This window comes from Mesoplodon densirostris, chromosome X (genome assembly GCF_025265405.1).
Source record: "Mesoplodon densirostris isolate mMesDen1 chromosome X, mMesDen1 primary haplotype, whole genome shotgun sequence".
NCBI lineage: Eukaryota > Metazoa > Chordata > Mammalia > Artiodactyla > Ziphiidae > Mesoplodon > Mesoplodon densirostris.
The window spans coordinates 133,561,570-133,581,580 of NC_082681.1; the positions used below are offsets into that span (position 1 = coordinate 133,561,570).

Genomic DNA, 20,011 nt, shown 5'->3' on the forward strand with positions numbered 1-20,011 from the left:
ACAGAAACTAGTAGAAGGTGCGCGCCTGCAGAAAGAGTGATACCTTCAGAAGCAGGGTTACGCCGCCTGTATGAGCCATAAGTACCTGTGGAGCTTTTCCTGATCACGCCACCATTCCTCCTTTTATTTCCTGGAGCTTAAGCGGCATGTGGACATTCCTCTGTATTTCCTGGAGCTTAAAGGGTGTGTGGGTGAGCTGTCAGGTGCGAATGGGCTGCCCACTGTTCTCAGATGAGGACAGGTGTCTTGGGCTCCTGTTCTGCTCAGTGCCATAGTTTCTGAGCCACCACTTTTCCCTCACACCAGCCCCACATGCTCCTTGGAAGGAGCCTCTCACAAATACAAAATCAAAGCTGTTTTCACGACTGGAGCCAAGCACCGTTACCCCAAGGAATCAACAAAATCTCTTCCTCCGCCCCACTGAAAGCTCACAGGTGGCCTGCGCAAAGCCTAAAAATCTCACGTGTTTAAAGAACGACATGTCAGCAGGTGACATTTAAGTGCCTGTCCATGGTCCCAGGTAAAACAACAGGGACGTTTAGAATACGGTCAGGTCATAACTTAAAAAAGTGAGGGACAGTAACGTCACCAGCAGGAACTCTCCGAATGAGATAACTAAGAAACAGCACCTTGACGGCCTAAGCGGAGTCATTCCCCACCCCCCCCCGAGAGGGAAACCGTCTTCTCTCGGTAGAGGCAGAGAGCTTGAAACAAGCCGGGGGCTGCAGGAAGCCTGACAGGAAGGCAGTGGGACTGGGTGTTCCGTGTGCCCAGGACCGCCCAGTTCAGCGCTGTGTCCCGGGCATCAGCCCGCTGTGTGCGGTGCCTAGTGCTGACCTGTTGTCATGACCCAGTAACTCACTGGGTCCTCACCTCGGCCCTGGGGGAGTCAGCTCATAAATGGCTCAGTCTCCAGGAGAAAGGGAAGGAGGGAGGGAAAGAAAACAAGTCAGCGAACCTGTTCCAGAGCAGACCAGCAGTAAGAGTGTGAGAGCGTGTGTATGTGTTTGTGTGTGTTGTGCGTTTTCCACTGACTTAAAGACATCAGAGGACGCAGACCTTCTAGCGTCAGGCTGCACCTGGCAGCTGGTGCCCGGGAGCCATTTCCAGGTCACCAGCACATGGGGCTGGGACCGCAGTGACCTATGAAGTGGGGTTGGGGGCAGTCATTGTGATCAATGGCAGGGGGGCCGGGGGCTGGGAGGACGTGAAGGGGAGAGACTGTCAGGGTCCAACCTGGGCCACCCCCGGGCATCCTCGGGCACTTGTGGAGAAGAAGGAGCACAGGAGAGCAACTCAGAGGTGCCGGGCGGAGCACTCTATGCATGTCCGGCCCCTACAGAAGCTTAATGGAAAAGACTAAAGATGCTTTCACATTCCGTGTGCAATTCCAGGAGCCAAGGGAAACTTTCTCAGTGGGTGCTCTCCTCGGAGGGACGGTGATAAAAAGGTGACACACCCGTTCACCGCTGGGTAGACTTCTGCCTCGCATTTGGAGCGAGTCCTGATGTGAAACTCGCGGTAGCGATGGTCACAGGACGGCACGTTCAGGAGCTTCCTGACGCGAACGGGGCGCAGACACTCCCGTTGAGAGGTAGCGTCTGAATAAGCTGAAACAGATGCCGCACCTGGTACTCAGTCTTTGCGTTTGGGAGGTTTTTGGTGCGTGACGGGTACCCCCAAGGGGCTGAGTTTTTCACTAAAACATCCTAACGGTTTAATTTCCAAACTGCAGTACTTGAAACATTGCCAGCTCTGAAGTCACTTTACACCTAAAAAGTGTATTTTTTCTTACTTTTCACAACTTCCTCTCATGCTCAGCATGGTCAATTATCGATTGAACAGATTCTTATGATTCAATTAAAATAAATTTGTAAATCGAGAATCCAGTCTTTCCACTCAGCTGTGCCACATTTCGGTAACACTTTGGGGCCAAGATGGACCTCTCCCCCATACAGTGGTGTGGTGGGATGCACTCGGACCGCAGGAGGGCCAGCGCCCTCTCCCCCCCGCAGACCGTAAACCGGACCGCCTCCACTCCGTTTCTGTGTCACGCAGAGCACCGACCTGACTCAGCTGACGGTAGTGCAGGCAGTGAACGCCCAGTCTAGACGTGTGGTTACAGAGAAGGCCGTCTCAATCCTCTCTTTCTTCCTCACCCCACAGTGCCTGGTCTTTGAAGATGCTCCCAATGGGGTGGAGGCCGCCCTCGCAGCTGGGATGCAGGTGGTCATGGTTCCCGACGGGAACTTAAACCGAGACCTGACCACAAAGGCCACCCTCGTGCTGGATTCCCTGCAGGACTTCCAGCCCGAGCTGTTTGGTCTGCCGCCCTACGAGTGAGAGGCTCCTGCGCCCACGCGTGTGGCCCACGCTGCCCAGGACAAGGGCAGAGGAAAGCCCAGCTCCCAGGCCTCCATGCGAACAGTCCTTCAGCCTGGGAAGCCTTCTCATCCCACGAGGGCCTGGCCCACGCTCTCTAAAGGGTCAGTGAACTGTAACGTGACAGACAGAAAGCAAAAGAGAGACAGCCCAGAGCACAGATGGAAATTGTCGCTTGAATAGTCATGTTTAGTATTTGAATAATTTGGGTTCATTTCTTTTTCTTCTTCGTTGTTCTCAACCCTGGCTGGAAAATGTAAAATATATATATATATATATATACACATATGTGTATATGCTTGTATGTATATATGTGTATGTACATATTTATTATATTTATATACATTGTGTACTGTATCACTCCTCAGTGTATCATCCTAACATGCGCTAGCAACTAATAAACGTGAGGTGGTAATGGTAAGTCTGGTTTGCAATCTGAGTGGGAAATCCGCATGAAGGATGAGGTTTTCATAAATCATTCGCTTTATCAGCAAATGTTGACATTCCTTATGTGCCCTTAAATCTCTGTGGACCTCTGCTGAGAGACTGACCGTGAACTGTGTCTTCCGTTGTTTCCTTTCAGTGTGAACATAATGGTAGCCTACGTCTTATATCGAGGTGCATATCCACGTTTGAGAATGTTTTTTGCCTCAGAGAAATCATTTCCTTTAAGGACATTTATTTTTTTAATACATTCTTTGATGCAGATAGAATTGGATTTCAGAGGGCATCCTTGGTACCACCGAGAGCCGTAGCCCATTTTTGGAACAATCTGTTGGACATTACACTTTGGTGATTAACTGCTTTTAGTAGATTTACTCAGCCTTTTGTGATGGGAATATAGTGAGAGACATTGAAAATGGGAAGAATACAATCACAGGGTGTTTCCACTGGTGGACACCCCGCCTCTGGCCCGCCCCGGTGTTCTCTGTTATTGATTGTCCTTGAGCTAATTTTCAATTCTGTGAGACTCAGAAAGGTGATAGTGATGTATGTGATTGTCACGTGGAATGATTATCTGTGCATGGTTGTCTCTGGCCGTTGACCAATTTTACATCATTTCAGCAAATTCATTTCAACATTCTTGATTGCTGTATACGTGTCTGTTCTTTGAATTCTCCTTGGAATCGGTTGTAACATCTTACTGTTCTCTCACCAGTGAGTTTAACTGAATAAAAGTTTTGACACTTACTTGTTCATGTTTTATTTGTATGGGAGTATGATTTTACCTTTTTTGTAAAAAAAATTATCGTCTAACAAATGTAAAACATAAATGCAAAACATTCATGACTGACTTTTTTTTTAACCCAAACAGTACTTACATGGTAAAGTGGCATTTACATATTTAAAAATTTTTTTATTGAAATGTAGTTGATTTACAATGTTGCATTGGTTTCAGATGTACAGCAAAGTGATTTTTTTTTTTTTTTTTTTTTTTGCGGTATGCGGGCCTCTCACTGTTGTGGCCTCTCCCGTTGCGGAGCACAGGCTCCGGACGCGCAGGCTCAGCGGCCATGGCTCACGGGCCCAGCCGCTCCGCGGCATATGGGATCCTCCCAGACCGGGGCACGAACCCGTATCCCCTGCATCGGCAGGCGGACTCTCAACCACTGCGCCACCAGGGAGGCCCCAGCAAAGTGATTTGATTATATATATATATTCCTTTTCAGATTCTTTTCCATTATAGGTCATTACAGATTATTGAGTATAGTTCCATGTGCTGTACAGTAGGTCCTTGTTGGTTATCTATTTTATATATAGTAGGCATTTACATATTTTAGGTGAACCATGCTGTCTTTGCGTACAGCAAAGAAAGGCTCTCAGTGAAATGGTCACGTACGTGATTTGGTATCTCATTCTTCCAAAATATTTGTGTTGATGTTTTCTAATCATTAAGCCATTTTGCATGAATAAGACAAACAGGTTTAATGCCTCTCAATGATGTAGATCAGGGTCAGTTTTTCTCTAGGGTGAACGTGGTCTTAAATGTGGTGGTGGTGTTTTTGTGGTTTTAGCCAACTCTGCAGACAAACACTTGGTACTTTTTGGTACGAAAGAGGAATACGGATGTGTGGTCAAAGCCCACATATTCTTTCTTATTTTTCTACGTGAGTCTGATTGAAGCAATTGAAGCAATACAACATTTCGGTGGTGTTTTTCCACTGAATAATCCATCATTTTCATAGAGGTATAATATAATGAAAATTTAGACCAGAATGAGTCCTACCAAGAAAGTTTAAAGAGTAGTTGTTGGGCTTCCCTGGTGGTGCAGTGGTTGAGAGTCCGCCTGCCGATGCAGGGGATGCGGGTTCGTGCCCCGGTCTGGGAAGATCCCACATGCCGCGGAGCAGCTGGCCCGTGAGCCATGGCCGCTGAGCCTGCGTGTCTGGAGCCTGTGCTCCGCAACGGGAGAGGCCACAACAGTGGAGGCCCGCGTACTGCAAAAAAAAAAAAAAGAGTCGTTGTCTTACTTTCTTAGCTCATTTAAAGTGTGTTCCATTAGGACCTTCAGGGATTAATAGAAGTTACGCCGTTTTGTGCCCTAAGTTGCACCTGTTTGCTCATATGTTGCCTGTCCTTCAGAAGGATTTTCAGTACTGATGACAGCCACCGAGGGATGACACGGTCATTCTCTTCTTCATCCCACTTAAATGAAACATGTGAACACTTCTAAGAACGTACTAATTGCTACTTTAGAGTTTTTCCACCTCATAAGTCTTCAGTTAGAGTTCAGTGATTTATAGAAAAGAGAAAAGGTCTGGAAGACACCCACGTAACGCTTAAGACAATTGACTTCCTAAGAAATAGGAATTACTTCTGCTGTGCCATGGTAGTCAGCGTTTACAAAACCCAGCGCACATACCTTTGAATATCATCGACGGTTTGATCGACGGTTTGATGCGGAATTTGGCATGCTTTGAACGCTGTTTCCACATTTTAAAAACAAATTTGCACACGATAAGTTTTATAACAAAGAATAATGAGGTTTTGCCTGTTGGTGTTAATTGCTTCACATCGTGCACTGCCTACGCTCTACTATTCCACAGAATAAAGTTCAAACCTCCCTGGCCTTATAGAAAGGCTTTCTGACCTAAGTCTAGCACCAACAGTCTGTAGAATTATTTCTATTATTATTATTACCATCACGATCATCATCTTCTGTAAAGGGAAAATGGGAATTAAAGAGCAAGGGGTTTCAAATTAGGCCGACTTCAATTCAGATCGAAGCTCTGCTACTGACAACTGGTGTCACTTTATTTTTCCCCTTTCCACCTCAGACGCCTTAGCTGTGAATTGGGGTTACTGAATACTTTGCAGTGTTGGTGTGAAGAATTGATTGAGGTCCCACATGGGATGCGAATCCTTAGCACATCATGAAAGATTTATAAAATGGCAGCTACAGTTATTCCCGTGTCAGAGTCCATGTGGCATTCTCCACTAGTTTTTGTTGGTTGGAGATATTTGGTTTACCAAGGATATTTGTTGTCTGAGCAGCTCACACGGTCTGAAAGCAGATTTTCAGGATGCCTCAAAATGTTCTGGTTTCTCGTGATTCTCCTTAACAGATCGTATCTCGTACAGTGGAGTACGTGCTTTCTGTCACCTTCATTCGTCATTGGATATTTCTCTTGCTTGTAACTGGTTTCATCAGAAAAAATGTCATCCAGATTGAACTAATTCAGGATTGTTATTTCCTTACTCTATGCCAGGCTCCATAGTCATATAAAACTGAACAGGAGCACATCTCAGGGTATTTATCTTGTTGCATTTCAGTCATAAAAATATTTCAGTTGCTTCCAGATCTTTCTTCAGTACCAGGTTAGCATCAAGCCTGCGTGACAAGGGGCAGGACGGGCCCCCGCCCCGTGGTGGGTGCCTGTCACAGAGCTGTTTAGAGACTCTGAAGCCGCCCGCTTGGTGTTAAAGCATGGTATTACAGTGTTGCTTTTGTTGACTGCAAATGCCCATGCTTCCCAAGTTCCACATGGCTTTCTACAACGCTATATGAAAAAGAGTATTTTTACATTAAAATATATTCAAGTTTTACCAATAGGTTAAGAGTGTGTTTCTCTAGGGGATGAAAATTACTGTATAAAGAAGTATTTAAGAATCGTAATATTCTCTCATCTCTCTTTTTTTTTAATGGAAGTATAGTTGATTTACAGTGTTGTGTTAGTTTCAGGTGTACAACAGAGTGATTCAGTTATATGTATGTATGTACTTTTTGGAGATTCTTTTCCCTTATACGTTGTTACAAAATATTGAGTATAGCTCCCTGTGCTAGACAGTAGGTCCTTGTTGGTTATCTATTTTATATATAGTAGTGTGTATATGTTAATTCCAAACTCCTAATTTTATCCCTCCCACTACCTTTCCCCTTTGGTAACCATAAGTTTGTTTTCTGTGTCTGTGAGTATATTTGTTTTGTAAAAAAGTTCATTTGGGACTTCCCTGGTGGCGCAGTGGTTGAGAGTCTGCCTGCTGATGCAGGGGATGCGGGTTCGTGCCCCGGTCCGGGAAGATCCCACATGCCGCAGAGCGGCTGGGCCCGTGAGCCATGGCCGCTGAGCCTGCGCGTCCGGAGCTTGTGCTCCGCAATGGGAGAGGCCACAACAGTGAGAGGCCCGCGTACCGCAAAAAAACAAAAAAAAGTTCATTTGTACAATATCATTTTTTTAGATTCCACACATAAGTGATATCATACCGTAGTATTTGTCTTTCTCTGTCTGACTTACTTTACTTAGTGTGATAATCTCTAGGTCCATCCGTGTTGCTGCAAATGACGGCATTTTACATCTCTTTTAATAAACATGAGACCTTGGGAAACATGCCGTAGTATACATTGGCTTATTGAAAACCTCGTCAGAGGGATGGTGTATTCATATATTGTGCAAAGTCACTTAAAATGCTGTTTTCAAAATCCACTTTAGGAAAGAATTGGCATACATTCCATATTCAAGGTCTTAATCAGATAAGGATAGATATTTATTATAACGAATACCTATCTCTCTGTAAGCCAAGTCAGTGCTCTAATTGGTGGTAAAATCGGCATTCTGTTTAAAAGTCAGAAACCAAAAGGATTCCTACTATCCATAAGCTTTCATATCACCCTTCTAGAAATTCTAGTCAATGAATAATGCCATTTAATGTTTACATATGAGTCTCACGATGTCAAATTCTCTCAACTGTTTCTCTGAACATGTCTGTTTCACCACTCTTTTTAAGGATGTCTTCACTGGATCCTGAATTCTGCTTTGAGATTAATTTCGTTTCACCCTTTAAAGGTATGATTTCCTTGTTACCTGAGTTTCATAGCTTTGACTAAACAGCCAGCTATTGTTCCTACTCTTGAAGGTGATCTGTCTCTTTTCTCTAGCTGCTGTCAAGGGTTTGTCCTTGGTCTTTGGTCGTCTGAGGAATGGCTTCCTTTGCTTGGATCTTGTTTGGACTTTGTACCTCTCCCTGAGTCTGTGCTTTGCTTTACGTTTCCCTGGACTCCTCAGCCATTATCTCTGCCCATATTCCCAGGCTCCCCTCTTTGGGTCCTCTCCATCTAATCCCACGAAAAGGAGAAGGCTTAGCAGTCCCTGTAATCAGTGAGTCATGCCCAGGCAGGAGCTGCACCACCAGAAGCAAGGGCTCAGGACCTGGGGAGCTTGCGTGGTCGTCAGGACGGGGGAGAAGCCAGTGCCGGCTGGGCCACAGGAATGACTTGGAGGCAGGGTATGTGCATCTAAAAAGGATTAAGATTTGTCCGTTAGGCTGGAAGCTAGGCACACTGATATCATCCAGGGGGAGATCGACCCCCTGGAATCAAGTGCACCAGAAGTCACAAACCCCCAGAACCACGGGGCCTAAGAACCAGGGGATCAGCAGAGGGCCCGGATGGAACACCAGCAGAACGAGGTCCCTGGAGCGAAACCCCTCCTCACCTCTGCCCAGGGCTCATGCTCCATGCCTTCTGTGCAGGCAGAACCAAGAAGAGCCCGGCTCAGCTTGCCTGCCTGTGGGAAAGCGCTTACCTACAGAAGGAAGGCAGACAGACACACAGTTGCTGAAACATGAAAAACTCGTGGAAAACACTTTCAATTAGTACAAAGTATTCACATATGTCGATCACTTGAAAATTGCAAAAGACTCCATATTTGTGCATAAGTAGGTCATGTAACGTGTCGGGTGCTGATCATGAGCTGCTAGGCACTTTATATGTATGAACGCACATCTCTGCGCCTTTGCTTTTGCTCTTTTGGGTCTGAATCCACTCCTTGTAGTGGCTGAGAGTCCTTTCTGCATCCCCTCTTAAGTCTTACCTCTGGGGAACCTGAGGCACGATTACGTCGCATTACTTGTGAGGCCACGGGTGGAGCTGAGGGTTAAAGGTACAAGTTATCGTCACGGCACACTCCGGGAGGCTTCATCATTCCCAGCACTGCTGCCTTTAACCACAGGGGAAGAAAGAAGACTTTTAGTAAAAAGTGTCTGGGACGTTTGGTGTCCCATCACCACTCTCCAGGTGCAGACCTGCCTCGTACGGGTCCCGCCTGGGCCCAGGCAGCCCTGCATTTGAACATGGACCCACGCTGTTTAAGGCAGCCCACAGAACACCCTCCAGCCTTAGCCGCACCATCCATTTTTATCAAGAAGAATATTTTCCTTAAACAAGTTTGAGATGCCCACTAAGTGGGAAAATATGAAGCCCTTTGAAAGCTACCTCTTATCTGTGCCTGAGACAGCTCCCTCATTGCTGGGGTTGTCAGTATTCTCAAGCTACCTTCGGAAAAGAAAACACGGTGAAATGTCATTCTTGAGTGCCCTCTCTTGGCAAACACTCATCAGGCCCGGTGATGAGCTGTTTATTCTCTGCCCATTTCCTTACTAATGCACAGTCATGTCGATGAGGCAAGTCATTAGCCAGTTCAAGGCCGGATCTAAGGCGACGATCATCTGCATGTGTTCTCAAGGATAGTCATCCTATCCCGAGGCTCACGGTCCCTTCAGAAGAGCCTCCGGTTATTATTAGGGCAGTTTTTTAAAGTCCTCTCAAGGATGTGGATCTGAGGCTTTCATCTATCATTCCTTTCCCTGAGACTACTTCTTTCATTTCTGGACCTTGATTTTTCTCCTCCAAACTGTAATTGACTGTGTAATTGTCCATACACCCCATTCCCACGCCCGCCACCCTGACAGCATCCAGTGAGAACTTGCCTCCTGAGTTCCAGGATGGTGGAAGTCAGCCTTGAGCCTGTTGGTGGCATTGTCCCCCGAGTCCTGATGAAGGTCTCAGATAGGCAGCGCTGGTCTCGTGACAGTCCCTGTAGATCCGCGTGCTATCCACTCCCTCCTGATAGCCAGGAACACTCACCTGCCTTTCTCTGGCCAGAGCTCTTCGGAAGGAGTAGCTCAAAGCATATCCCAAGAGTTCTGGGTGATAGGGGCAGTGGATAACTAGTGGTACCCAATGCCTCTAGTGGGGGTGGATAACTAGGGGCACCCAAAACTAAACAGTGACTCTTTTGTTTCCTAGTGATGGTAAACCAGATGGGCATGCTCTGACCCCCAGGCAATGTGTAATTTAGTGTGGGAGACATGGTAAGGAACCACACACAGGAAAATTCCATTGCAAATTGCTATCAACGGCTGTGAGGTAGAAGAACAGTGTCTGAGGGAGAACAGCAGTGGGCATTTAATTTAAGTTGGGTCTCATAGGGTCAAGGAGGGGGCCTTGCAACAGAACCGGCATTTACGCTTGAGTCAGGAGGCAGTGGAAGTTAGCTTGGCCAGTTTCTTAAAAAGTAAAATATAGGTTGACCATACAGTACCCAGTATTTCCACTCATAGGTGAGTATTCAAGAGAAATGAAAAAGTATGCCCACCCAGAAACTTGTACACAGATGTTCATTGTAGCACTAGTCATAATAGTCAAAAGGAGGAAACTACAGAAGGCATCAAAAGAGAAGGGCTTTGTGGAAGTTGGCTCTACGATAAAATCCCAGATTCCGGTGTTATCTGTACCTTTTACCAACACCCAAACGCGCGTTCCTCTAATTAGCTCGCATAAAAGGAGCTTCCTGTATTTGTAGCAAGTTAGGTAATTTGGACAAGAGATGGATAAAGATCTCAACTGGAGATTTAGAGTATGCCAAATGAATCGATGAACTCAGTCCATTTCCTAATGTAAAATATGTCCATTTTAAAATATTGATAGGGACTTCCCTGGCGGTACAGCGGTTAAGACTTTGCCTTCTAACCCAGGGGGTGTGGGTTTGACCCCTGATCAGGGAGCTAAGATCCCACATGCCTTGGGGCCAAAAAACCAAATCACGAAACAGAAGCAATAGTGTAACAATTTCAATAAAGACTTTAAAAGTGGTACACATCAAAAAAAATGTTTAAAAATAAAATATTGATAGCATTCACCTACATAGCAATAAGTGATGTTGGTGAGAAGAACCAACAGAAGAGACAAAGTAAAAGAGAAGGAGTTCAAATCACTTCATCGTTTATAGTCTATTTCTGGTGATAGTTTGTCAAGATAAGCCAAAGCTTGGCTTAGAGGAAAATGCATAGCTTTAGGAGAATCTGGGTCCTAACACAAGAAGGTGTCCAATGAAAACAGTTCAAAGGGAAGTGATTGGAACTTCACAAAAGTTGAAAGTCCACCTTCACATGCTGCCAAGAGACCAAGGACGATCGGGGCAGAGAAGTGGACATAAGGTCTAGTTACCTGAGGTTGGACAGGATCCGTTCTGGGGACCAAGGACAGACTGGAGAAGATGAAGGTGAAGGGCTTGGCACCATGAGTGGAGAAGATTCCCGAGGAGTTTTACTGATCAGGAGACCAAAGACGGGGGTCTCTCCAGGGCAAAAAGGATCCAGGAGGGAGCCTCTTGTCTTTGTTGGCGTTTTCTGTGGACTGAACAATTCTGTGGACTGAACATGTCCTTCAATGAGAAGGACATGCTTCAGAACTCCAGAGGGTAGAGTTCTGTGAAGTAGTTGTATCTTGATCCTAAAGGGAACAAGGAACCCTGGTTGGTGGACAGAGTTGAAATTTCTCTTTCGAAACATGAGACCCCAGAGAGAAGGGGAAGGACAGGACAGGCTGAGAGTCCGGCCGGGTGGAGGACAAGCACAGAGGCCAGAACTCATAAAGTGTTCTGGCATTTACCCCGAACGGGCACTGAATCCTGCAAATCCAGCACGGCCGAGTAGCTAAAGGTCTCTCAGACCTCCGTCCTCCCTAGAGCTCTTCACATCCTGCTCATCAAAACAGACGTCTTTTTACAGCCGAGGAAGCAGCCACGTGCGTGTATGCTTTAAGCCCCCGACGAATACTTCTGACCCCAAGTCTCACTCCCTGCACTGAACCAGGCTCATTCCTGCCCTGTCACTCTGCACAGAACTCCGTGGTGATGTGGCCACATATGTCCATGAATCCCCCTTGTAAAAACGCACATGCCCTGGAGAACGCGACTTCCCCTCTTAACCTCTTTCACCAGAGCGCTTCCTCCTCGTTTTTAGCTGAGACCCGCTCATCAGCGGGAATCACATGTGAATGCAAGGAAAGCAGAGGCGGGTTCGTGACAGTGAAGGCTTTTGAATAGGAGGCACGGCAGCAGAGGAAGGAGGTCTGAGTGGGGACTTCCTGGGACCTTGGAGAGGTTGGCGGCTGACCGTGGGCATGCATGGCCTCCCCGAGTGCCAGCTCCTTTTACTTAATTATCGGGTGCCGGAAGCAAGCCTGCCGCCACCGTGGGCAGCACAAAGGCAGCAAGATCAGGTTGTAAAATGAGGTGCCCTGGGCTCTCCAGGAGAGTGCAGGGAAGCACAGCACCCTCATCTTTTTTTTTAACCCTTTTGTGGGGATCCTTCTCCATGGCAGTGTGTCCTTCTGTGTCCACCCCTACAGTAGCAGCATTCAGCTGGCTCTTCTCAGCGGTGGGCCAAGGTTGGGCTGGGGCATCCTGCCCTAAGCCCCCTCCTAGGGCACACTCCAAGCTCCAGGATGGCACAGATGCTCCTGTCTGGGGTCTGAAGATGAGGGTGATGCCATGCTGGACCACTTTTCCTGGGGCAGTAGAGATGGGGCTGGTTCTGCAGCCCTACTTCATAAAAGACTCGGTCTCCAGACTGATGTCCTCGGTGGGAATGCAACCCAGAGGGCGGACGGTTCAGTGTCCTGAGATTTCCTCCATGCTGAGTGCTCAGGCTTTTCTGGATAAAATATTAAAAAGGTAGATGTCTGTGTGATGTTCTTCGCTGTGTCTCACCCGCTGTCCTTACCTTGAGGTTCGGCGGGGGTGAGCTCACAGAAAGAAATTGACATACACCTTTTAGGATTGGAATGGCTAGTCCTCCGAACCATAATCCAAATTGGATGGTGGCTTGCAGAAACTCTAGAAAAGAAACATCATTCTGCGCCATTTTTTCCACTTACCAGACTCAGAGTTTTCCCAGAAGAATGCCAATATTATATCCCCAATGTATACACTTACCCACAACAGCACTCATAAACTGTTTGAACTCACCACTGGATAGTCGTTTCCAAACTAACATTGCTACACACTATTTTAAGAAAGTTCCAAAATAAACTTATAAGTACCAAATTAATTCTCAAATAAGCCGTGGTGATGGCTGACTCAAATTTGCCATCCTTAAAAAAAATGTCTGTTGTGAAATGTTCAAAAGAAACCTTTCTGCATTAAGAAAGAAAGGGCAGTCAGGGGAAAAAACAATATCCATCCTTAGGGGATATATGGAGCTCAGAGTTAAACATAGGGTTTATTTCTCCCTTAAGTGTATGACTTTTTCCCCTAAAGTTGCCCTGTTTTAGTTCACTACAAGTCCATGATAATATAAAGTTACTAAGTGATATCTATTAATTTCCACCCAACCATAGTGGTATGAATTTTGAGATTTATACTGGTTTATTTTTCAGTGTTGCATGTTTTCCCTACCCACTGAGCAAGAGTAACCCTCTCTCCTTCTAAACCTTTAATTTTGTTGAAATAAGTCAGCTACTACAAGCAATTGGTATCAAAACCAACATCTCTCTAACCTCTTTTCAAAAATCTGCACACTTTGCCTCATTTAAACTGTGTTTAAAAGGTGATCTTAAACACTGAAAATGAAAAGAAGTGCCTGCGTGTGGCACTCTTGGGGGCTCTGAGGATGATTTATATAACAAATTGGAACCCTTCTCCTATTGCCAAGTTAAGTCGCACGCCCCAGATGATCCTTCCCTGCTGTTTCATGTAAATACCTGCTGTGCTAATCTGGGCCTACCGACTTTTGCACAAGAGCATGTTGAGCTTAGACAGAGAAAATGCCTTCTACGGAGAAAATTGGAAGGAAAAGGCGAAAATAGAAATGATCGTAGGAACAGGAATAAATATTATAACTACATCTACATACCGAGATCGATCGGTCTATCTCTCTGTCATCTATCTATGTTTCCATCATCTACCTATCTATCTGTCTATCTTTCCTTTGGTACATTTCAATCAAAATAGCTGAGAGAAAATTGAATGTGGGTATCTACATATGCAACCTAATTGTTTTGAGTTAAAGAAAAAAATTACTATGGTTACATACCATTCCTCTGACAGAATTAAAATTCTCCATAAGGAATTAAATTCTCCATTCATCCTCATTTAGTAACTAGTATTTTTACACAGACTGTCCACATATAGCGTTAAAAAGCGCCATCATATCCTCATAGAATGTTCTGTGTGTATGAGAGAGAGACAGAGACAGGCAGACCTGTGCAGAAGAGATGTGACATTTTAAATATAAGTATGTTAGACATTCTCTTCAAGTTCCCCCCTCCCTTATGGTATCAAATTCACTGGGGAGAAAAATAAGAGGTGGCTCTAAAGGAAGGAATTGCTCTTTCAATTTCAAATGGTGGCATAAACATATTTCCATCCCATTTCTTCTATGAAACCAACCCAACACAACCAAGAGAATAAGAAACCAAAAAAAATGTTATCTTTGATGAAACTAGACGTCTTCTGGATCACATGCAGAAAGATGGCCAAATGCGTGAGACTTGGATGAAGGTGATGGGGACACCACGACAAGCCGTCTTCTTCTGCGTGACTCGGGCAGAAACGGCAGAACTCAAGAGTTACCCAGAGTGGGCAACGCACATTAAAAGGAAAAGCAATGACCCCTGCTTAGAAGAGTAGGGTCAAGGTGCGAGGGCTGGTTTTGGAAGCCTCCCTACGTCATGCTTCCATCCTGGCATAGGATGGGGGCGGGGGAAGAATTAGTAAGAAAAAAGCCCACAAGCCACCTTTGCTCAAAGCAGACCGTGGGTTTGGCAAAGTGGAGAAGTCAAGAGGTCACCTCGCCGAGCAACTACTCATCCTTACCTGGTGAAGATAGTATGGTCAAGGTGAGATAAGCACTGTGACACATTCTGCGAAATGCACAGCCTCAGGCTGAGCCCAGACAGCTTGCTGTCAGCACTCACCCACTGGCCCGGTGCAGTTAGGAAAACCCCTGGAGCCACAGCCGGCAACTCAAGTGGCCCATCCCCCTACCTAGCTCACCCATCTGCCCATTGCCCCAGATTTTGCTCAGTCTAGTACCTGGTCCTCACAGATGTCTCCTTCAAACATGAGAAATAATATGATTTTAAACGCTGGTAGCTGGCCAGAGGCCTTTGAAGAGATGCTTCAAGGAAAAAAAAAAACAAAAAAGAACAGGACATGATGGATGAAGGCACATACCACAGCCAACAAAACCATGAACAAAGAGATGTCTGAGAAATCAAAGCAATTAAGGAAAATAGTGTTTCTCTGAAATGAGAATTTAAAGAAGAGCTCTAAGGGTTTAAGGAGGAGCTGATAATACATGAGATGGGAATGAAAAGTAGGGGGGCAGCCTCGGAGATAAATGAGAATGAAAAGGGAGCAGGAGAGGCAGAGAGAAGAGATGGACCGTCTTTCAACTGGTGCCCTGCCAAAATTAACAATGAATGAACAGGAAAAAAAATAGTCAACGGTGTATGCACGGTTCAAGTTCTGAAATACGGGGAAATCTGAACCTGGAGACAGAAATAGCAGTGAAACCGAAGGCACGTTTACATAGATTAATTCACAAAGAGATAGTCTAGCAAATGACTGCGATTTTAAGTTACGGAAAAAATTCTACAGAGATTCAGAAAAAAAAAAAATCTAGGAAGCTAAGAGTTCTCCATGTCAGACAGGAAGTGCTTGAAGAACGTAGAGCAATATATAAAAAGACCTGAAGGGAAGACTGTATGTCCCAGAATGCAACCAAAACTGTCCATACGTTTTAAAAGATACAAGTAGCTATGTCCAAACAGACACCACTGCAGGGAATACAGGTTCATGAAGAAAACACACAGAAAGAGGTTGACTTCTTACAAACCACGAGAAGCCGTGTCTAAGAGATTCAGTGTAAACTTAAAAGATGTGTTTAAGTGTAAAACTAAGGTGAAACCTGTGGAAGTCAGGGTCACAGAGAAGGAAATAACTGCCGTCAACCATGACAATGTAGAGATGATAACGTAACTAATTAAAACATCATCCAAGGAAATGCAGTTGAACGTGGAAGTGCGAGGAAGAGCATGCTGATTTTTCTCATGTTTAATTCCAGGCGTTCAGTAGGCACTCTTTTTAAATTCATAACAAGCAAAAGAACCGACAGATACATTTAAGTGGGTGCAGGTAACCACCAGAAGAACTAAAAGTAGACTCACATTCTTTCATTTTAAGGAAAACCCAGTAATTCAAACTGATATTCCACGCGTGTTCATCTCATAAAATAATTGCGTAAATGGCTGATGACGCCAGTCAACCTAATTTTTGCAGACTATGTGTATTACCTCAAAATAAGAATACTCTTTATCCGTTCTTGACCAAATATATATCCTGTAGAACGTTTCGGTAGACTGTGTTTCAGTACACTAAAAATCACCCATGTTCCTTAGGCAACTTCCTGGACATTCAAGAATTCTTAGTAACAGCCTCAGAAAAGGTCCCTGAGTCAGGGACTTACCTTCTCCTTGGTCCAAGGCACAAACAGGGCGCATTAAGCAGCTCTGTAGGCTGTAAGCCAGAGTCCCACAAGGAAGAGGCAGGGTGTGATGGCGAGGTGTGTGCAAACCCCGAAGGAAGTGTGTGATGGCGAGGTGTGTGCAAACCTCGAAGGAAGTGTGTGATGGCGAGGTGTGTGCAAACCCCGAAGGAAGTGTGTGATGGCGAGGTGTGTGCAAACCCCGAAGGAAGCGCAGGGCCTCCTGCAGAACAGGGTGGGGTCAGAGAGGTGAACCTGGGTGGGCGTGGAAGGCTCCTTGGAGAAGCAGGCTCTGAGCAGGGTCTCCGGAGACACGGGGCGTGGAGAGGCAGTGGGGACAGGTCACACGCTGCCGGAGCTGGGGTGAAGGGACGGGACCGTGTCAGAGCCCGTGGGGGCGGTCGTCTGTGAGAGCAGGGCACCGAGGAAAGCGTGAGAACGGACGAGCTGGCTGCGGCTGGTTGTCACGGCACAGAGCTCAGCGCTTACGTGCCAGGTGAGGAAGACCCTGGGAAGGTGTTCTCGGCGGCTGGTGGGTACGTTCCAGTTATTAGGAAGATTCACCTGCTTGTAGGGCTCTGGTCACCCAATAATGCTGGCACCATCCTCCGTCTGACCCCTTGAACCTCATGTTAACGTTCTGCTCACGTGACAGAATTGCCCGTGGACAAACCCCGGGGTGTCTGGGCCAGGATGCCCAGTGTCCTTGGTGAGAGTGGGAATAGAGCAGTTCCAAGCGTGAGCTCAGTGCAGCCTGCTGAGGATGCGGGGGCACAGGCTGCTGAGCAGGAAAGCCAAAACTGGGAGAGGATTTTTAAAAAAAATTAATAGACGTTTCTGGAGAGTTTTAGGTTTATAGAAGACTTGACTGAAAGTCCAGAAAGTTCCCACAGACGTCCCCCTCCCAGGTTTCCGTGTCATTAACATCTGGCTTTAGCGTGGTGTGTTTGTGACAGTTGGTGAGCCGATATCGTTACCTTATTATTCACTAAAGCCCACAGTTTACGTCAGGGCTCGCTCTCGGTGTGGTATTATGTTCCGTGGGTTTTGGCAAACGTACAGTGGCACGTGTCCATCATTATAGTATCGACAGAATAGCTTCACCGCCATAGAAGTTCTCTGTGCTCTGACTATTCACTCCCCCTCCCCATTAACCCCGGGCAATCCCTGATTTTTCTTTTCCTCTCTCCATAGTTTTGGCTTTTCTAGAAGGTCATCTAGTTGAATCATACCATGTGGTGCCTTTCCACACCGGCTTCTTTCACTTAGCCATATGCATTTTAAGGTTCTAAGGATTTTTAAAACAAAATACATATTAGGTTTAAACCGAGAGCAATTCAGGAATCCCATGTGTCTTCCCCAACTTTAAAATGGACTCACTTGATTTCTCTCACATTTAACATTAAAGCACTAGTTCTGGGCTTCCCTGGTGGCGCAGTGGTTAAGAATCCGCCTGCCAATGCAGGGGACACGGGTTTGAGCCCTGGTACGGGAAGATCCCACATGCCGCGGAGCAACTAAGCCCGTAAGCCACAACTACTGAGCCTGCGCTCTAGAGCCCGTGAGCCACAGCTACTGAAGCCTGCGCGCCTAGAGCCCGTGCTCCGCAACAAGAGAAGCCACTGCAATGAGAAGCCCGCGCACTGCAAGGAAGAGGAGCCCCAGCTCACCACAACTAGAGAAAGCCCGTGTGCAGCAACGAAGACCCAACGCAGCCAAAAATAAAATAAATAAAATTTAAAAACCCAAAAAAACAAAAACTACCTAACCAATGATCTGTTAACAATTTATAAAAAAAAAAAAAAAAAAAGCACTAGTTCTTTAACCGGTATGCACAAATGTGGTTCTATTTGACATTTCATGCCAGCCTCGTTTCACACATGCATTATTTGCATTTTTATGCATTCATTCCACACTTAACATATTCATACAGCCCTTGCTTGAAAGGAACTTACAATTATTTTTATTACAAACGTCATGACAAACAGGAGCTTACAACTGTTTTTATTACAAATGTCACTACAAACAGTTGCTCATATATGTGTAAGTTTTTATCTAAAGAAGTGAAAACATTTGCATGCCGGCGAACTCTGAACAGAATCCAAAAATTAGGATGTCTTGGGAGGCTTTGTGCGTTTTACGTGCATTCAGGTTTAAAGAGTTTTTTTGTTCTCAGTATATGTAATCCTAACATTTATCAGAGTGGTTTTCAGCTGTGAGTCTACCTTGTCCTAAGGAAGTTCACCTCCCTTATTTCAGACTTTCAAAGTAACGTGACAAGGACAAAATTGCCGTTGTCTCTCAGTTGGACATACTCGTCCCCATAAACGTAACCTACTTGAATCCATCAAGAGAGCATCATATTTTGACATCTAGTAACTTCCTAATCAGAAAAAGGATTTACTCCCTAACAAAACTAAAACACTCTCTCTGGTAATAGAGAATTAGCCCTGCTGATGTAAAAAATGAAAATCCCAGTTGGACATGACACGTTTTCATGAGCAGCGGAGTGCCAGCCCATCGGACAGGAGCTGTTTCATTTTGTGTTTCACAGCCTGGGTCCAGAAATGTGATGTTGAAGATTAAAAAAAGAGGGTGAGGACATGGCCAGTACTGTAATTTTTACAATTCTGCACGTATGTGTGTCTGTGTATATTTGCATAAATTGAAACTATCTATGAGAAGTACCCCCAGGACCCTACAACAGTAATGAGACCCAAAATCTCTAAGCGATGTGTGTCTTCACATTATGGGCTAGAAGTGACTCTCTCTCTTTTCTGTACATTACATCCCCATGACTTACTTATTGTATAACCGAGAGTTAGTACAAATAGTTAGTACCATAGGTGGCGATGACGTTCTCTCTCTCTCTCTCTGTTTCCTGTGCATTACATGCCTATGACTTACTTATTTTAAAGCTAGAAATTTGTACAGAAGCTACCAAAGGTAGAAATGACATTCTCTTCTCTTTTGGATACCCTTCCTATAGACAGTTGCATGACTCTGACCTCTGTGGGTTACCATGGAGAAAAAACCTCCAAATAGAACTTTGAATTTTTTGTGCAGAAAATCAATGGGAAGTTGAAACCGACCGCACTAGTAAGTGAGTGTCCACCACATGCATCACCCTGTGCTCAGTGAGAGGCATTGACAGATTCCGCTTCCCACCCTCCTAGGGTGTACCTGGGAGGCACCCTCTAGCCTGGGAGGATCCCACTACTTATATCGTGTCTTTTCTATTCGTCATTGTTCAGGTGTCCCCTTGCCTCAAAACAGACTGTGGAACCACCACTAGAAGTATGTTGATACAGACTGAATTTTGTACTGTCCCCGCACAGTCCGTACATTGAAGGCTTAACCCCCAGAACCTCAGAATATGACTGTGTTTGGAGATGGGGTCTTTAAAGAAGGGATGAAGCTAAAACGAGGTCATCAGAGTGGGCCCTCATTCCATAGGACTGCTGTCCTTATAAGAAGAGGAGATTAGGGCACAGACACACACAGAGGGACGACCCTGTGAGGAGACACAGGGAGAAGACAGCCGTCTACACGCCAAGGTTAGAAGCCTCAGGAGCAACCA

At 45.6% G+C, this 20,011-nt stretch overlaps 1 protein-coding gene across 1 annotated transcript in view; it reads left to right on the forward strand.

Moving 5' to 3' along the window:
* Positions 1–3,573, forward strand: part of PUDP (pseudouridine 5'-phosphatase) — a 71,104-nt gene extending 67,531 nt beyond the window's left edge. Inside the window, exon 4 of the mRNA XM_060086664.1 lies at positions 2,167–3,573. Coding sequence (XP_059942647.1) covers positions 2,167–2,343 — 177 coding nt within the window. The 3' untranslated portion in view covers positions 2,344–3,573. The remainder of the gene's footprint in view (positions 1–2,166) is intronic.
* The last annotated feature ends 16,438 nt before the right edge of the window (positions 3,574–20,011 follow it).